Source organism: Paroedura picta, chromosome 8 (genome assembly GCF_049243985.1).
Source record: "Paroedura picta isolate Pp20150507F chromosome 8, Ppicta_v3.0, whole genome shotgun sequence".
NCBI lineage: Eukaryota > Metazoa > Chordata > Lepidosauria > Squamata > Gekkonidae > Paroedura > Paroedura picta.
This window is the reverse complement of record NC_135376.1, coordinates 101,717,839-101,736,559: the sequence shown is the minus strand read 5'-3', so window position 1 is coordinate 101,736,559 and position 18,721 is coordinate 101,717,839. Positions and strand designations below refer to the sequence as shown.

The window sequence follows — 18,721 nt, the reverse complement described above, 5'->3', positions numbered from 1 at the left end:
TTCTGCTTCTTCAGTAATCTCAGGGCTCTCTCAGCCTCCCCTCCCTCACAGGGTGTCTGTTGTGGGGAGAGGAAAGGGAAGGTCATTGCAAGCACTTAGAGATTCCTAGCAGACAAAAGCAGCATATAAAAACCAACTCTTCTTCTTCTTCTGCCAGTACGGGGAGGGGAACCCCTTCCCATGGCTGTTTTGGACTCTGAAGGAGGTCTCATCAGGGCCAGGCAACAGCCACCATCAAGTGACTGGCTACCACCTGAGCTGGAAGACTTGCCCAGGCCTGGCTGCTTGCTAGTATTCAACAGCAAACCCCCCACCCCCATGGAAGCCAGTATGATGTAGCAGTTTTAGTTTCAGACTAAGACATGGGAGATCTAGGTTCAATTCACTTTGCCATGGAATCTCATTGTGTGACCTTGGGCCAGCCACACACTCTCGGCCTAACCTACCTTAGATGGTTGTTGGTAAAGATAAGAAGGATGGTTGCTCTCTGGGCCCCATTGTGAAGAAAGGTAGGTACAAATGAAGTAAATAAATGTTAAATGTAGCCAAAGATGGAAGATAGATGAAAGGTAGGTAGGATTACTGGGTGGGGATGAAAACAGGAAGCAGGGAAAGATGAGGTTATCGGGGTTCCTAGGAGGAGAGAGAGGGGATGGTGCTATAGGGGACAGTGTGGTGCCTCCCCTCTCAAGTCCTAACTGGTTCCCCACTACACAACTGAGCCTGGCCCAATGACCACCACCAAACAACTGGGCCGAGTTTAGCTTGGCAGCTAGAACCACACTGTTTTTCCAAGGAGAGCCTGCCCGTCTGAGGAAAGCTGAAGATGAGGGAGCAGAAGGTGGGTGGGATGGAGAGCAGGAAGCAGGAAAAAGGTATGGACGTTTTCAGGGAAGGAAAAGAGGAATCAGAGGGGGAAAGAAAAGGATATGCCCCCACAAGTCCTTGTGGCTCCCCCAGCTGTTTCTCCCTTTTTGCAGAACAGCTGCAGCCAGCACATGCCAGCTGCCCCCCTTCACAATTTACAGGGTGGTGCAAGGAACTGAGGGGCTCCAGCTCCTTCCATGCGGCTCCTGTCCCTGCGCTGCCGCCCCCCCCCCCCCACAGCTTGTATGACCGTCCCCACTCCTCTCCACTGGGAACATGGCTGGTTCTTGCTGCTCCCCACCCACCTGGCACCACCAAGCTCCTGCAGGGGTGGTGAGGGAGGGGGAGGGGCAGCAGCTGACTACACAGAAGAGCTTGAAAAACAATGGATTCTTGCAGAAATGTTTAAGAAGGAAATATTATTTGATCAATGCCTTAACAGAAGGGGACTGTTTTTGTACACTGGGTGAGAACCAGCATGGTGTAATGGTTAGAGTGGTGACTTCTAAGCTGGCTAGCTGGGTTAGATTCTGTGCGCCCCCACATGCAGCCAGCCAGGTGACCTTGGGCTCCCCACAGCCCTGAGAAAACTGCTCAGACTGAGCAGCAATATCAGGGCTCTCTCAGCCTCCCCTCCCTCACGGGGGTCTGTTGTGGGGAGAGGGAAGGGAAGGCGATTGGAAGCCCCTTTGAGACTCCATCGGGGAGAGAAAAGCGGCATATAAGAACCAACTCTTCTTCTTCTTCAGTAATCTCAGGGCTCTCTCAGCCTCCCCTCCCTCACGGGGGTCTGTTGTGGGGAGAGGGAAGGGAAGGCGATTGGAAGCCCCTTTGAGACTCCATCGGGGAGAGAAAAGCGGCATCTAAGAACCGACTCTTCTTCTTCTTCGGTTATATCAGGGCTCTCTCAGCCTCCCCTCCCTCACAGGGTGTCTGTTGTGGGGAGAGGAAAGGGAAGCCGCTTTGAGACTCCTGGTAGAGAACAGTGGCATATAAAACCTACTCTTCTTTTTCTTCTAAATTTCCTTTCTTTTTCTATTACTCTTGTACAAATGAATTGCCTTATAGAAAACTAGCAAAAAAGCCTGCTGTAATTAAAAATACCATGGACACTAGCCTTTCCAGGGCAGGGGGAGAGCACTGGTGGGGACTCTCTTCCTCCCTTCCCCCTCCTGCCCCGGGCAGGCCCCTTGAGGCCTGGAGAGCCCATGGTGGGCCTTTTTGGGGTGGGGTGGGGTGGAGTGCTGGCGGGGTGTTTGGGGGGTGGGGGTGGTTTTTCTGGCCAAAGCCAGCTTGTCAGGCCGCCCAGCTACTCAACTGCGGGACTTACACACCTATCATGGCAGGCTTCACTGAGCTTGGTGTCAGGTTTGCACTGCCTGAGATTTGTGGGCAGTCTTCTGAGGCATGAAGAACTACCTGCCAGGAGGACCAAAGGGAGATGTATGACTGAACGGCCGCTGCGGGGGGCACCACCCATGCCGGGGAATGTTCCCTGCTGCTGGGAATGTTCCCTTCTTCGCACCCTTGGAGACCTCTTCTTGGCAACTGTGAAAAATGGGCTGCTGGACTAGACAGACTTTTGGTCCAAGCAAGCAGAGCTCTTGTTATTTTGGCAATTTCTATGGATTAACTAAGTGAAACATGAAAACCACTGCAGTGTACCAAAACAGATATAAAACTTTTAGGAATTTCAATCCCATTTCTTTAAAAAAAAGCCTCTGTGACTAACCAACCAACCGTTTATATTTCCACTGCCATCACTGGCAGTATTCCAGCAAAGGCTGGATACACACTTTTCTTGGATGCTTTAGGATGCTTTGGGCTAATCCTGCGTTGAGCAGGGGGTTGGACTAGATGGCCTGTATGGCCCCTTCCCACTCTATGATTCTGTGATTCTATGGCCTGTATGGCCCCTTCCCACTCTTTGATTCTATGATTCTACTTACCGATGCAGTTTACACATTCAGACAAGCTCCTAGAAGCAAAGGGACCATCATAGATAGTTTTGCTTTTATCGAACAGATAAACCATGTAGCTATCCCATCCTCTCTGGCAAAGAAAGAAATGATTAAAATCAGAAAAGGTTTTAAGAAGCCTTGAAGAAGTGCATGTAACTTAAGCACTGCATATTTATTTAATGAAGAAAATTAAAAAGAGAATCTTGTCTCCGAAATACATGCTTGAGGCAGAAAGCCAAGTCACACTGATAGGCAGGCCCAGAAAGTTAACGCAAATAAATGGGGGGGGGACCCCTTTCAAAGCAAGTGAAGGTGCAAAAATGGGAACAGAGAAGGGAACGTGCCCAGACAAGATTCCCTTTAATTCCATGCCCCCCCACCCCCCAAATGGAGGAGTTGACATCCTAAGCAGAACTGCTCTCATCTTGAAATGGGCTGTGGGCAGCACAAGACCCTGTGTGGCTTCAGACTGCTGCTGGAGGGGCTTCCTGTGTTAGTGAGCGGCCGCTCACACATGCAGCTCCGAGGGAACCTTTGGTCCCTGTGTTCAAAGATAGCTTCAGCTGATTGCTTTCCAGAAGGCTGCAGGTGACTGAGCCCTTCTCGGCCGCTGGGCTGCTGCCGGGCATCTCTCCTTAGACCTTCCTTGGTTGTCCCCTGAAGCTGAGTCTGGACTAAAAGAAGAACAGTAGCAGCTTTGCCGCTGCTAACATTATCTTACCACACCATCGATAATGCACTGAGAGGCTGGCTTCCGGGGGTCCAGGCAAATCCCCATCTCCAGCAGCAGCTCCTGGTTGACGGTGCTGATGCTGGTCTCAGTCTCAATCCGACACTGGAGGGAGTGGAGGCTCTCCTCAGGATGCAACGGGAAGGACAGGATCTTGGCGGAAGTCATGTTTAAGATGTGGACAATCTGAAGATCCAGAGAGAGAGAGAGGAAAAGGCTTGACCCAGTAGTAGGGCTTTCTCTCTCTCTCTCTCTCTCTTTTCCAAAGAGGAAAATCAAAACTGTGTAGGAGGAAGCCAGCCCAAAGCAATTTATTTCACAGATTGCTCTTCTGCCTACATACCACACATCTATATGGCTTACAATAAATATAGGCATTTCAAAAGTTTTTTTAAAAACAACTAGCAGCAGGATTAATAAACAGCAACTATGACGCTAGCCCCAAATATCTTGAATTCTGTTAAGTTTATTTGAGGGAATATAGCAGAATACAAAGGTTTGTTGCCAACCAGAAATGTTGCGAAGGCTTTTCTTTTTCCATTGCCAATGTCAGCCTCCTCAGACTAAGAATAAAGGTGTTTGCATTAAGTCAAGTCAAAACCCTTTAAGGTTATCAGTGCCTCTCTCTAAAGGTGCAACAGCCTCTTTGCTCTGCCTTGCACCTGCTCCCCCCATTAACACAGCTACTAGAGGTCTGCATTAAGGGGGGGGGGGATCTTTGTTGCCAGCAATGGTTGTCCTTTCCATGGGCTCCATTTAACCCAAGGCCACGAGATCACCACTTACTTTCATGCCTAACAGATGATCCATTACTTGGAAACATCTCGGCTGACTCATTCCCGGGTCGGTACCTCCCCCTCTTTGCTGGGGATCCCAATCCAGCATCAGCTGCAGCCAACTTTCCATCTTGGGCACAATGACACTAAAGCCAAGAGACAAAAGGACACGTAAATGCAGCGGGGAACAAGCAGAAGGCTCTGCACGAGGAAGAGAGCTGCGAAGGAAGGCCAGCCGTGCCATTCCTTTAAGACCGCAAGGGCCGAACCAGGCTAAACACACCACCGCTGGGGCCAGCGTCCCTCAAGGATTTCTTGGAAAGTCAGGGACTGCGGCTCTAGTGGTGGGGAAGGGCCACACTGCATAAATCACAGCTTCCAATCAGGGATTTCAACCTGGGGACAAGTGCAACGGAAAGGCTTTTTCAAACATCCACAAGAAAAATCTCTCATTTGATTTCTCCCCCATGGTGAATTTTCGTTTCAGAAGAATGGTACAGCAAACCCCAGCACTCCACCGCGCTGCTGGCCTCAGTCTAGCAGCAGAGTTGGCCCAATATTTCACCTGCCACTTAAGGCCTCGGAGGGCGAGCCTGCCCTTTCCAAACAGGGGCACACAGTGGTCCCAGGATGCTGTTATTTAAGCTCTCCCAGACATTTGGAGGAGGAAATGCCTCCTGACAGATGCTTTTGTAAGACAGGACTCTGATGGATAAGTTGAAGGACTGCAATCTGGATTTTCAGAGAGTCAGGTGGATAGGAAATTGGTTAGAGAACCGCACTCAAAGAGTTGTTGTCAATGGTGTTTCATCAGACTGGAGAGAGGTGAGTAGCGGGGTACCTCAGGGCTCAGTGCTTGGCCCGGTACTTTTTAATATATTTATTAATGATCTAGATGAGGGGGTGGAGGGACTACTCATCAAGTTTGCAGGTGACACCAAATTGGGAGGACTGGCAAATACTCCAGAAGATAGAGACCGAGTTCAATGAGATCTGAACACCATGGAAAAATGGGCAAATGAGAACAAGATGCAATTTAATAAAGATAAGTGTAAAGTTCTGCATCTGGGTCAGAAAAATGAAAAGCATGCCTACTGGATGGGGGATACGCTTCTAGGTCTCACTGTGTGTGAACGAGACCTTGGGGTACTTGTGGATTGTAAACTAAACATGAGCAGGCAGTGTGATGCAGCGGTAAAAAAGGCAAATGCCATTTTGGGCTGTATCAACAGAGGCATCACATCAAAATCACAAGATGTCATAGTCCCGTTGTATACGGCACTGGTCAGACCACACCTGGAGTACTGTGTGCAGTTCTGGAGGCCTCACTTCAAGAAGGACATCGATAAAATTGAAAGGGTACAGAGGAGAGCGACGAGGATTTCTTGGATGCTTTAGGATGGTTAGGGCTGATCCTGCCTTGAGCAGGGGGTTGGACTAGATGGCCTGAATGGCCCCTTCCAACTCTATGATTCAATTACGAGGAAAGAAAGAGACCAGCAGCCACCTGCAGATGCCGTTGGGCTGCGGCAAATGAGCGCTGAATCGCACATCCCCATTCATCTCTTCCCAGGCGTAGATGCAGTTGAGATCCTTCTTCTTGATCTTCTCATGCCTGCAGGTGAAGAAGAAGAAGAAAAGGTGGGCACAGACAGACGGCGGCAGCCAGGCCCCACCAACAGACAATAGACGCTATCCCTGATTGGCTGTGGCCCCTGCGGGTCAGCTGAAGGAAAGACCTTGTACTACTTTCCCAGGCAGCTTATTATTATTATTATTATTATTATTATTATTATTATTATTATTATTATTATTATTATTATTATTATTATTTAATTTTTAGACTGCCCTTCTCCCAATAGGTCTCAGGGCGGTTTACAACATAAATAGTTAAAACACAATAAAATCCCCATAAAAACCCCAATTAAAAGTTACATATAACATATAGCGGCGGTGGTCACAATTCTGATCTTAGTTCAGCCTGGTGGAGAGAATAATGTTCAGAAGAGGGTGGCACCAATACAATAGATCTAACCATGATCTCGATGTTAGAGATCTCAATATTGGAGGGGATCCTCTGATGGATTAGTGGGAGAGCTGCCCTGGCCTCAACCATATGCCTGGCGGAAGAGCTCCGTCTTACAGGCCCTGCGGAAAGCTGGTAGATCCCGCAGGGCCCTTAGCTCTTCTGGGAGCTCATTCCACCTTATGCCTGAAGGCCAAGGCAAAAGGCCATCCCATGACTGCCATGTCAGAAGCATTTCTAGTTCTTTATGAATTGCTGCATTCTCTGCTGCAGGTCAAGCCCGTGGCAGGCAGCTCCAGGAGGCCCTGATTCCCTACCCAGGCCAGGTGTAGGAGGGGAACAAGAATGCCTGAGGCTACCGTGGCATGCACCTGATCTGGAGCAGGGCCTCACAGTAATTTGAAAGAGTTGGTGTACAAAGAAGACCTTGCAGGGGGCAGCAAGGAGACCTTCAGAGGAGAGACCTTCTCTCTTGTCTATCTCCAGATTGTTAATCTTAGGAGCAATTTCCTCCTCCTCCTTGGAGAAGCAAAGCCAACCACTTACTCCTTAGACCCATGCCCATCATGGCTACTAAAAACAACAGATAGAAGACTAGTGGAACCCCCCTACCAGGAAATAATCAACCTCTCCCTTTCAACAGGAGAATTCGGGGGGGGGGGGTTAAAAGAGGCCTATACCCCCAGAAGAGCCTTACGCTCTGCCACCTCCAACTGGCTGCGGATCCCTGGCCCCAGAGAAGCGCGTCGGACCTCAACAAGGGCCAGAGCCTTCTCGGTCCTGGCCCCCCCCTGGTGGAAGGAGCTCCCTGAGGAGATCAGAGCCCTGCCCGAACTTCCACAGTTCCGCAGGGCCTGCAAAAGGGAGCTCTTCCACCAGGCATTTGGTGGGGCCGACTGACCCATAACATCTACAGGTCCCTCCCCCCCAGACTGAGAGGTCGAACCTACCGCGGGAGTGTCAAAGTTATTGTTGTTGAAATACTGTTCTAGTTCTAGTTGGTGTGTCATTATTGTTATATTGTTATATTGATATTGATACTGCACTGTGTAAATGTTCTGAAATGTTTTATGTAAATCGCCCAGAGCCGTAGGGAAGGGCGGTATAAAAATCTAAACAAACAAACAAATGTCGGCGCTCCTTATATTGATAGATGTCTCAACAGCATTCAACATGGTCGATCATGAGCTTTTAGCTCACTGCCGGTGAGCTGGTGCCGGGATCAGAGGGATCACTGCCCTTCAGTGGCTGATTTTCTTTCAGCCCATCCTCCAGCAGCTGTGCTGGCTTCTGATTGAATTCTGGATCAGAATTCTGGTTATCACCTTCAAGGCCATGCACAGTCTGGGCCCAGTGTACCTGAGGGACCGCCTCTCTCCCTACACCCCCCAAAGAGCCTTGCGCTCTAGCAGTTCCAACCTCCTGCCCACTTGGCCTCAACCAGGGTGGTTAGGAAAGTTCTAGTTAAACCTCCCTCTGCAACTCAAACCAACATTCTGTATCTTCAGCCCTGTGCCAAACTGTTTCCCCTTCTTGAACTTGAAAGCCTAAAGTATTTGAAAACCAGAATATGCCCCCCCCTTTCCCTTTCTCTTTGAACAAATCAGTCTTTTGCCTTCCAGATCCCTCATCTTCCTCACATGTCTCTTCTGCTCCTATTCTGTCCTCACACTTCTTGAACTGCGGTGCTCAGAAACTGATATAAAAGCCCCACACATGACCATACAAACTACTAGGCCACAAGAGCGAGAGCCCGTCTGTCAACCCACAAATACTTTTAGCAGCTGTTTGTGAGACAGCAGTCATATGAGCAGGTGGAGAATATGCCACCTACCAACTAGGTCTCTGCACCCCCCAACGCACGGTATTTTTTGGACTTGGTTATATTGAACTGTCATGTATTCAGATTTGGTAAAAATTTAGGAATGCTGAATTTTTCCGGTTCCATGAGTTTAAGGTATCTGAAGAGTTCACAGTTCCTTTAAGTGGCAGCTCCCAACTATTTGGCAATCCTGAAAAATTCTAAATATTTTCTGGCACAGTAATTTTGGTAGCTGGCAAAAAAGAAAAAAAAAACAGCTGAATATTGTTTGTTTGTTTCGGGGGGTGGCGGCTTCAATTAGCTGAATGCACACCTCTACTACCAACTTTTCCTAGTGTGCAAAGTCCACTCTGTTTGCCACCTGGCTAGTCTTATTCAATAGTCACAGAAAAGGCTATTTACAACTTTATATACACAGAGATTAGCAGCCTGAGTGGCTCCGGCTGGCATGGATTTGCCAGAGCTTTGGAGCTAAGCAGGATTGGCCAAAACCAGTCCTTGGATGGGAGACCCCAAAGGAAGTCGAGGGTCACCATGCAGAGGCAGGCCAGGGCCAACCACCTCTGCTCATCTCTTGTCTTGAAAACCCTACACGACAGGGGGGCCATAAATCAACTGGATGACAATTTTCATCATTGTCCCCTGAATTACAGAGTGCCGTTGTGGTAATTCTAACTCATGTGTTAATTCTAATCATCAGTCATTCTATACAGGGGTTGTTATGCAGAGGAAGGCAACGGCAAGCTGCGTCGGATGTCCCATGGATGGCGCTGCCAGGAGTCGGCTGCAGCTCAACAGCGCGGTCTTCCTCTTCTTACTGCAAGCAAGGAAATGCTAGAACAAGCTTCAGGGTCCTTCAAGATGGGTGGGCTGCCTGTAAGTTTCCACAGTGGGCTCCACAGAGCCATTTCGGATTGAGGGGAGGGGTAAGACCCTCTGCACGGACTCCTAATCCTAATTGGCCCTCATGGGTGTGCAAGTCAAGTTTCAAAAATCACTGGGCACTCTGAATATCAGACTCCCAGAACTGAACTCTCTGACAAGGAAGCTGCCCAAGTTTTATACACAATTCTTAAAGTAATTGTTCAAGAACTCAAAATGCCTCTACACATGGGAAATGTGAGTAGTGGTCTAATACCTTGTTAGTTCCAGACACAAAACTCTTACCAGGTAAAGGGCTGCTGATTGTGTAGAAATGGCCTAAATCCTGTAATGCATTCAAAGACCACAGTTCCAAAGCTCCAGAAGTCTACGGAAGTTGTGTAGGGCTTATTATCAAAAAGTTCTGGTGCCTTAAAAAAAAAAAAAAAGCAGCAATAAAATGCATAAAAGCAAGAAATCTTAGGAAGGTGTTGTTTTCAACCTACAAGTGGGCATGCTGTGTGGCAGTTTCTGCCCAAATGCACCAGGTGTTTTAAAAGTCTTACCAAATACTGTAACGTTCCAACAAAAGACGTGCATAAGGTTCCTTGATCCAGATCTTTGGCATATCCCAGGTCTATAATTTTATGAATTATCTGGAAACAAAATACAGATGCAACCGTATTCATTTATGCAACTTGGTCTTTCTGCTACTTTCAACACATTGATTTTTCTTCTCTGCTTCCTAACAAATATTCCTTCACAGCTTCCATTCTGCCACTGCCTCTCAGTTTTCGCATCTTTCCTTTTACTGACCAACTTCATGAGATGCCAAAAGAGCCCTAAACAACTTCCCCTCTGACAAGTCAACTTTACAATTGCTTTTGCTCCTAATTTTAGCAGATACCTCGACACGTGACCACCACATTAAGCTGAGCGTATAGGGATGTGTGCAGCGGCATCCGAATTGGCTGTTCCAGGCACACAACCCTAATCAGTATCCATACCTTCCTGCACAACTTTTTTTCTAGCTGTAGCACAACTCATTCGAACTTCTTTGATTCTCACCGTTACATCTATGATTAGAACTTATACCTTCTTTCTGTAAGACTAAAAACTCACTCTTCTCTAGCCACCTGTATGCCCCAGGTCACTCAGCAGATCTTAGTAGCTGAGCAGCGTCAGTACTGGTTAGGATTTGGATGGGAGACCACCAAGGAAGTGTAGGGTCCCTACATGGAGGGCAGGCAATGGCAAGCTACCTATGGTTTGTCTGCCCTGACCTGACTGGCCCAGACTAGCCTAATATCGGCAAATCTCAGAAGCACTCCAGGGTTAGAAGGGAGTCCAAGTTTGCTATGTAGAGGCAGGCAATGGTTTGAAAGACCTACAAGGTCACCATAAGTTGGCTGTGACTTGTCCAGCATGCTTCCCAGACACTGATGAGCAATTTGCAGGTGTTTTTCTGATGCAACTTCTCACAATGGCTGCTCCAATCTTATCATCTCTTTTCCCCAACCCCTGACACGACCCTTGGCTCTGGCAAGAAATAGCCTCCCTCTGAAAGAGCTGTGGATTCTCAGTCGGGGGACACCATGCTGAAGAAATCCCCCGTCAATGCAGGTATGGAAGAAGAATGTCACCTGGAACCTGCTGACGGGGAGAAAGATCTGCCAGAGGTCGGGTGCTTGTTCAAAATGTGGAGGAAAAGGCTGCCTGCCCTTGGCTGGGCTGAGTGGGGCTGAGGAGGGAATAAGCGTCTCTCTGAGGCAGGGCGTGTCTCCAACTGCTCCACAGAAATCGGTCAGGGGATGCCTCCGGAGGTTGGGGTCCCCCGAGTCAGTCAGCACTAAATAATTGATTGCCACCTCGTGGCCCACATTTGAGTCTTGCACAAGGTGTCTGACCAGGTAGAGGCAATACCTCATGACCCTTACGGTCCTATATGGATGGCCGCCTTCTTTCTTTCATCAGCCCCGTGTGATAACTAGGGTCATCAGACAGCCATCTGTTGGGGCAGCTGCTGAACCCAAAACAGCTTTTCAGAAATGATTCCCAGTAAAAAAAAGCCTTGAGTGGAAAACAGAAAGGAGCCTGGCACCTTCCTCTTAGGAGAAGCAATCTGGGACTCATTCGTGGGTCCACCACAGTCCCATCCAACATCAGGATGTGCTGCTGAGGAAACAGTTTGAATGACTGTCCTTATTATCTTATAATAAGCGACAGGTCAGATGGGAACTGAAAACTGGGCAGGCATTTTGCCAAAGAGAAGAAGAAGAAGAAGAGTTGGTTCTTATATGCCGCTTTTCCCTACCCGAAGGAGGCTCAAAGCGGCTTACAGTCGCCTTCACATTCCTCTCCCCACAACAGACACCCTGTGGGGTGGGTGAGGCTGAGAGAGCCCTGATATCACTGCTCGGTCAGAACAATTTTATCAGTGCCGTGGCGAGCCCAAGGTCACCCAGCTGGATGCATGTGGGGGAGCGCAGAATCGAACCCGGCTCGCCAGATTAGAAGTCCGCACTCCTAACCACTACACCAAACTGGCAACAAGAGACTTCCAGATCCAGGGCACTATCCCTCCCCACCACCTCCTTTAAGGCCCTGCCCAACAGCTGGATCTTCCCTAGGAGGCCTGACCCACCCCTCCGCCAGCTCTTCTCCCCACAGCTTCCGTGCCACTTCACAGGCACATCCTCCTCGCCCAGGGCAGCCGACACTGCCAGCCAACCATACCCGACATTACAGGTCCAGGCCTGTGAAGGAATATTTGTTCTTCCCTATTTCCTCCCCTGCGCCAGGCAGGCTGTGGAGTCACACTCACTATCTCCCAGGTAGGAGCTCTGACCCTGAGGCAAGATCAGGTCACACTTACCTTTCCCCCTTCATCCTGAAGAACAATATTTTCAGGTTTCAGGTCTCTGTGTATTATTCTGTTTTCATGCAAGTACTGGATGCCGGATCCTAAAAGTGTTGGAGGAAGATCTTTTATGCAGATTTCTTTTGCATTAGATTAGCTACAGAATACTGAAAACTGCAAAACAGGAGCGGGTAAGGTCTGGGGGGGGTGTCACTTTTCCTTAGAGTGCATTCCACACTGATTTGCAGTTCTGCAATTACTTATTATTTATATTGTCTCCCCAGGGTCTTCACTAGTGGTGCTGGAGAGGGAAAAGGTGCCCTTTAGGTAATTTTATTTTCTGACTGAAACTCTCTCCCTTCTGTGATTAGCAGATTCGTTTGCTGCATGCTTTCTAGGGCAGAAGGTCCATCCAGATTGTGGAGGATGCTTTAACTGTCTCTTACCTTGTAAGACTTGGGAGGAACCTTGCCACTTGAGTTACCCGTGCCAAACTGGACCCTGGAGTCAACGTTGAGTGGGTGATTTACAGAGCCGGACCTGCTGCACCACGGCGGTCAGCCGCGGCCGCTGCACTCGCAGAACCTGACCCCTGCTGAAGTGGCTCCACCATCGCTGCGCTGAGCCCACCACCCGCGCTCCCGACCACCGCCCATCCGCACTCCCAACTGCTGTCGAGCAAAACTGGCCCTCGGTTACAACCTGCCCACCACTGCGGGACCCTGCTGCAGCTTGCCCAACATCGCAACACCGCGGGACCCCCACCACAGCTGCCCGGTGTATGAGGAAAGGAGAGGGAAAAAAGAAAAGAAGAAAAGGAACACTTGCGTAGTCAAGATAAGGAAGAAAAGAGAAGTACCAAACCCTTGGGGAGTGTTTCTGTAAGGAGGAAGGAGGAAGACACAAACGGACATTAATTTAATTGATTTATTCCCAGAGGGGGGGAGATTGTCAACGGGCAATTAGAGATTCTAAGTGGGAATAATACCAGAAGGGGGAAGGGATATCAAACAAACAACTAGAAATTGAGTGGGAATAATTGTGCAGGAAGAAAATTAAATCGGGAGGGAGAAGATCTCAAATGGAGAAAACTCCGCCCCTGAAGTAAAGCTTTTGACAAGGTTCCCCATGAAGTTCTGATGGACAAGTTGAAGGACTGCAATCTGGATTTTCAGATAGTCAGGTGGATAGGGAATTGGTTAGAGAGCCGCACTCAAAGAGTTGTTGTCAATGGTGTTTCATCAGACTGGAGAGAGGTGAGTAGCGGGGTACCTCAGGGCTCGGTGCTCGGCCCGGTACTTTTTAACATATTTATTAATGATCTAGATGAGGGGGTGGAGGGACTACTCATTAAGTTTGCAGATGACACCAAATTGGGAGGACTGGTAAATACTCCAGAAGATAGAGACAGAGTTCAACGAGATCTAAACACAATGGAAAAATGGGCAAATGAGAACAAGATGCAATTTAATAAAGATAAGTGTAAAGTTCTGCATCTGGGTCAGAAAAATGAAAAGCATGCCTACTGGATGGGGGATACGCTTCTAGGTAACACTGTGTGTGAACGAGACCTTGGGGTACTTGTGGATTGTAAACTAAACATGAGCAGGCAGTGTGATGCAGCAGTGAAAGAAGGAGAAAAAAGGGGGGAGAGGGGAGGGGGGAAAGAAGGAGAAAACAGGGAGGAGAGGGGAAAGAAGGGGAAAAAAGGGGGGAAAGAGAAAGAGAGAGACAGGAGGGAAATAAAGAAAAGGGGGAGGGAAAGGGATAACATTCCAAAATCAAAAAGGGGGTGGAATCAAAGAGGGAGACAAAGATAGCCCAATCCCTTCACCAGCTACCAACCCACACCTGATTGACTCCAAATTAAATTAACATCTCCACCCATCTTCACCCACCTACCAAGCCAAACCAAATTAAATCAACATCTCCACCCAACTACTCAGCCAAAACAATAAATTGCCACTAACTGATCTACCCCAAACCAATACGATTAATTAATCCTGATTAATTCCATACTAAATTAACACTTTTGCCCATCCACCCACCAAACACAATTAACTGTCATCAATTGATCTATACCAACCCAACACAATTAAATACCATCAACTGACCTATTGAAACCCACCCAAAACAATTAATTCTACCAAATAAAAAACTAACCTCCACCCCAAACAACTAAATTCTATCCCAACCCACCAAAAAACAATTAATCCTACCAATTAAACAATTAATTTCCACAAATTGAGTTACTCGAACCCAGCCTGAAGTAATTAATCCAACCAACCAATTGATCCACCTTCCAACCTAATAACTTACCCTCCACTTACCAAACAACCCCAACTGCCCAACTGAACCCCACCCAATTCATAAACCTCCAGTCCCAACCCAACATGAAAGAACACACAGATCACTCATACACCACACACACTACACACCCCTGGACTGGGCAACCCTGAGGTGCCACAACAGGCAATCGGGACTACCCCTCCAGACAACCATAACGATACACACCCTACACCCAGCACATAACTACACACAATTGGAACTGGGAAGCCCAGAGTTGCTATAACAGCGATCAGGGCCAACCTTCCACAGATACACAAAACCTACACACACAAGTACAGAACCGGGGTTCAACAACAACCAGCCATACTCGGGCCCCCTCCAGACTCCACCCCATCCCTTGGAACACTAGGGTGGAGTCAAAGGTAAACAACCCGTCTCTGACACTGGTGCTGTGCAACGCCAGGTCAATAAACAACAAAACCTCTACGCTGTAAAACTACTTTGCAGAACAAAGAGCGGACCTGACGGGCGTGAAAGAAACCTGGACCAGGGAGAGCAAAACAGTTGCCCTCAAAGACCTAGCTCCTGCCAGGTTCTCTGTCCTCCACCAGTCCCGCACAGCGGGGCGGGGAGGAGGGGTGGCAAAACTAACCCAAGAGGCTTTCTCCTTCAGAGCCCTTCCTGCGCCGTCAATACCAGGCATTGAATGTGTTGGCCTCAGATGGGGATCAACAGAGAGCATGGCCATCTGGCTGGTGTACCCCGCACCCAATGCACCGCCAGATGACCTGCCTGCCCTGCTAGAGACGGTGGTGGCCTGGACGCTACAGTTCTCCAGTCTATTAGTCCTGGGGGACTTTAACGTCCATGCTGAGCTACCGTCCTCTAGAATTGGACAGGACCTGGTGTCAACCATGGCAACACTAGGGCTCTCGCAGTTTGTTGTTGGCACCACCCATCAAGCAGGTCACACCCTGGATCTTATTTTCGGCGTAGGTATGGATGTGGATCTGGTCACGGCAACAGCCATGCCATGGTCAGACCACTACGCTCTAAAGGCTCGGCTAAGGCTACCATGCTTATCATCATGGGGGATTGGAACGCTAAAGTAGGAAGCCAAAAGATAAGTAACAGGCAGGTTTGGCCTTGGAGTACAAAATGAAGCAGGGCACAAGCTGGTAGAATTTTGTCAAAAGAATGCAATGGTCACAGCAAACACTCTTTTCCAACAACCCAAGAGATGACTCTACACATGGACATCACCAGACGGTCAACACAGGAATCAGACTGACTATGTGCTCTGCAGCCAAAGATGGAGAAGTTCGATACAGTCAGTAAAAACAAGACCAGGAGCTGATTGTGGTTCGGATCATCAGCTTCTTGTTGCAAAATTTAGGCTTAAATTGAAGAAAGTAGGGAAAAGCACTAGGCCACTCAGGTATGAACTAAATCATATCCCTGACGAATATACAGTAGAGGTGACAAATAGATTTAAGGAATTAGATCTGATAGAGTGCCTGGAGAACTATGGACGGAGGTTCGCAACATTGTACAAGAGGTAGCAACTAAAACCATCCCAAAGAAAAAGAAATGCAAGAAATCAAAATGGCTGTCTGACGAAGCTTTACAGATAGCTGAGGAGAGAAGGGAAGTGAAAGGCAAGGGAGAAAGAGAAAGACACACCCAATTGAATGCAGAATTCCAGAGAAAAGCTAGAAGAGATAAGAATGCCTTCTTAAATGCCTTCTTAAATGAAGGCATTCTTAAATGAACAGTGCAAACAAATAGAAGAAAACAATAGAATGGGGAGGACCATTCAAGAAAATTGGAGATATGAAAAGAATGTTAATGCAAAGATGGGTATGATAAGGGACCAAAATGGTAGGGACCACACAGAAGCAGAAGAGATTTAAAAAGGTGGCAAAATTATACAGAAAAACTATACAAGAGCGAACTTAACATCCCTGATAACCACAATGGGGTAGTTACTGACCTGGAGCCAGACATCCTGGAATGTGAAGTCAAATGGGCCTTAGGAAGTCTGAGCAACAATAAAGCTAGTGGTGGTGACAGCATTCCAGTTGAACTATTCAAAATCTTAAAAGACGATGCAGTATAAGTGCTACACTCAATATGCCAGCAAATTTGGAAAACTCAACAATGGCCACAGGATTGGAAAAGGTCAGTTTACATTCCAATCCCAAAGAAGGGATTGGCCCTCTTTGGAGAAAACTATGAGTAACTTCATATGACTCACACTGACCGAAGTGGACAGGATACTACCAACAGCAAGACCAACCACATGCCCACTAGACCCTTGCCCATCCTGGCTCTTAAAAACAGCTGGCATAAGGATAAAGGGCCCCCTCCGGGAGATAATCAACCTATTTCTCACAACGGGAGAATTCCCGGAGGGTTTGAAAGAGGCTGTGGTACGCCCACTCTTGATCCACAAGAGCCTAACAACTACAGACCTGTCTCGCATTTAGCGTTTCTGGGGAAGACGGTAGAAAGGGCAGTCGCAAAACATCTGATGGAATACCTGGAAGAAGCTTCGGTCCTAGACCCATCCCAGTCAGGCTTCCGGCCTAGCCATGGGGTAGAGACAGCGCTGGTCGCCCTGACGGACGACCTCCGTCGCCAGTTGGACCGAGGCGGGTCGGCACTGCTGATATTACTAGACCTCTCAGCAGCGTTCGACACAGTCGATCATGAGCTTCTAGCTCGCCGCCTCATTGATGCCGGAATACAAGGGACAGCCCTTCAGTGCCTGATCTCCTTCCTCCAGGATCGTGGACAGAGGGTTACAAGAGGAGAGAGAACATCAGACCAATGACAACTTACTTGTGGAGTCCCACAAGGAGCGGTCCTCTCTCCTATCCTATTCAACATCTTCATGCGCCCTCTCGCACAGCTGGTACGGAAGTTTGGGCTGGGTTGCCATCAATATGCAGATGACACCCAGCTCTTCCTCCTGATGGATGGCCGCCCTGACTCTCCCCCAGAAGCATTAGCCAGATGCCTGGAAGCAGTGACGAGATGGCTCAAGCAGAGTCGTCTGAAGCTCAATCCTTCAAAGACGGAGGTCCTGTGGCTGGGTAGGAAGGGCCCATGTGAGGAAGCGCGCCTGCCTGCCCTGGATGGTGTGCAGTTCTTTATGGCTCACTCCAACAGGAATCTAGGCGTGACAATGGAAGCCCAGATCACAAAGGTAGCGCGGCTGGCATTCTACCATCTCTGCCAAGCCAAACTACTAGCGCCCTACCTGGCCCCGGAACACCTAGCCACAGTGATCCATGCGACGGTCACCTCTAGACTGGACTTTTGTAACTCGCTCTACGCAGGCCTGCCCTTAGCCCTGACCCGGAAACTACAGCTGGTTCAAAATGCAGCAGCCAGGATCCTCATGGCAACACCATGGAGGTCTCACATCCGGCCCATTCTCCACCAGCTGCAATGGTTACCAGTTGAATTCCGGATCAGACTAAAGGTTCTGGTAATTACCTTCAAGGACATACGCGGTCAGGGCCCAGTGTACCTGAGGGACCGCCTCCCCGCCTATGCCCCCAAAAGAGCTCTCCGCTCCACTGCCACCAACCAGTTAAGGGTCCCCGCCCCCCCTCAGAATTCCACCAATAAGCCCTGGACCTGTTTGTACTGTTACATTGTTGTATTGTTATATTGTACTGTTACACTGTTATCTGGTTACAACTATTAGTTATTATTATAAGGTTATTCACATGTTTTTACAGACCGTTTTATGTATTGTTCCTTGTTCTATGTAAACTGCCCTGAGCCTCCGCGGAGGGCGGTATATAAGTATAATAAATAAATAAATAAATAAATAAATATAATTAAAACCAAGACAAAAGTTTTAAGACAGTTTTTGCTAATCTCTCTGTCACATACACAGAATCACGCAGCGCAATTCATGTCTGAATCCAAGAGAGTGCCTTGGAGTGGCTTTCTATTCCTCTGTTTTCATTCAGCAGTTCATGTTTCTTAAGGCACCCACTGCAAAGTCTGAATCCACAGAAAGGGGCCTTCAATGAAGTTTGTAGTAACTGTGAAATGAGTCTTTGATAAAACCCTTTGTTTCATACACTTCATAAAAATATTCTGAATCCCCATGTATTCCCATTCCAATAATGAAATCTGAATCAACAGCACAAACAAAGATAATCACACTTGATAAAGGATATTCACCAAGTTAAAAACATTTCTTCATTCAGAGCACATTCAGCCCTGCCCATATTTTAAAACACAAACCTTTGAGGTCCCAAGCAGACCAAACACAACATAAAAGGTTCCAGTCCCCAGGCACAAAAGGAAGGGGCTGACGTACCGATGTCACTAAGAACCGAGAGAATCTGGCTCTCTTTGAGTCCGCAGCAATTTTCAGGCTTGTTTAATAGCTACAAGAAAGAAGAACACATTCAAATTTGAAAGGCAAAATGTCACAAGCAAGCATTTGATAAGAAACTACAGCCTGGAGAGCATTAAAGCTAGTTTATTTATTTAATTTCTAT

At 48.1% G+C, this 18,721-nt stretch overlaps 1 protein-coding gene across 1 annotated transcript in view; it reads right to left on the bottom strand.

The window, feature by feature from the left end:
* Positions 1-18,721, bottom strand: part of CHUK (component of inhibitor of nuclear factor kappa B kinase complex) — a 39,179-nt gene that overhangs the window by 16,660 nt on the left and 3,798 nt on the right. The window contains exons 4-11 of the mRNA XM_077351023.1: positions 18,538-18,607; positions 11,919-12,007; positions 9,610-9,699; positions 9,350-9,474; positions 5,842-5,949; positions 4,345-4,480; positions 3,550-3,744; positions 2,817-2,919 (exon numbers count right to left, since the gene is read on the bottom strand). Of these exons, the coding sequence (XP_077207138.1) occupies positions 2,817-2,919; positions 3,550-3,744; positions 4,345-4,480; positions 5,842-5,949; positions 9,350-9,474; positions 9,610-9,699; positions 11,919-12,007; positions 18,538-18,607 (916 nt within the window). The remainder of the gene's footprint in view (positions 1-2,816; positions 2,920-3,549; positions 3,745-4,344; positions 4,481-5,841; positions 5,950-9,349; positions 9,475-9,609; positions 9,700-11,918; positions 12,008-18,537; positions 18,608-18,721) is intronic.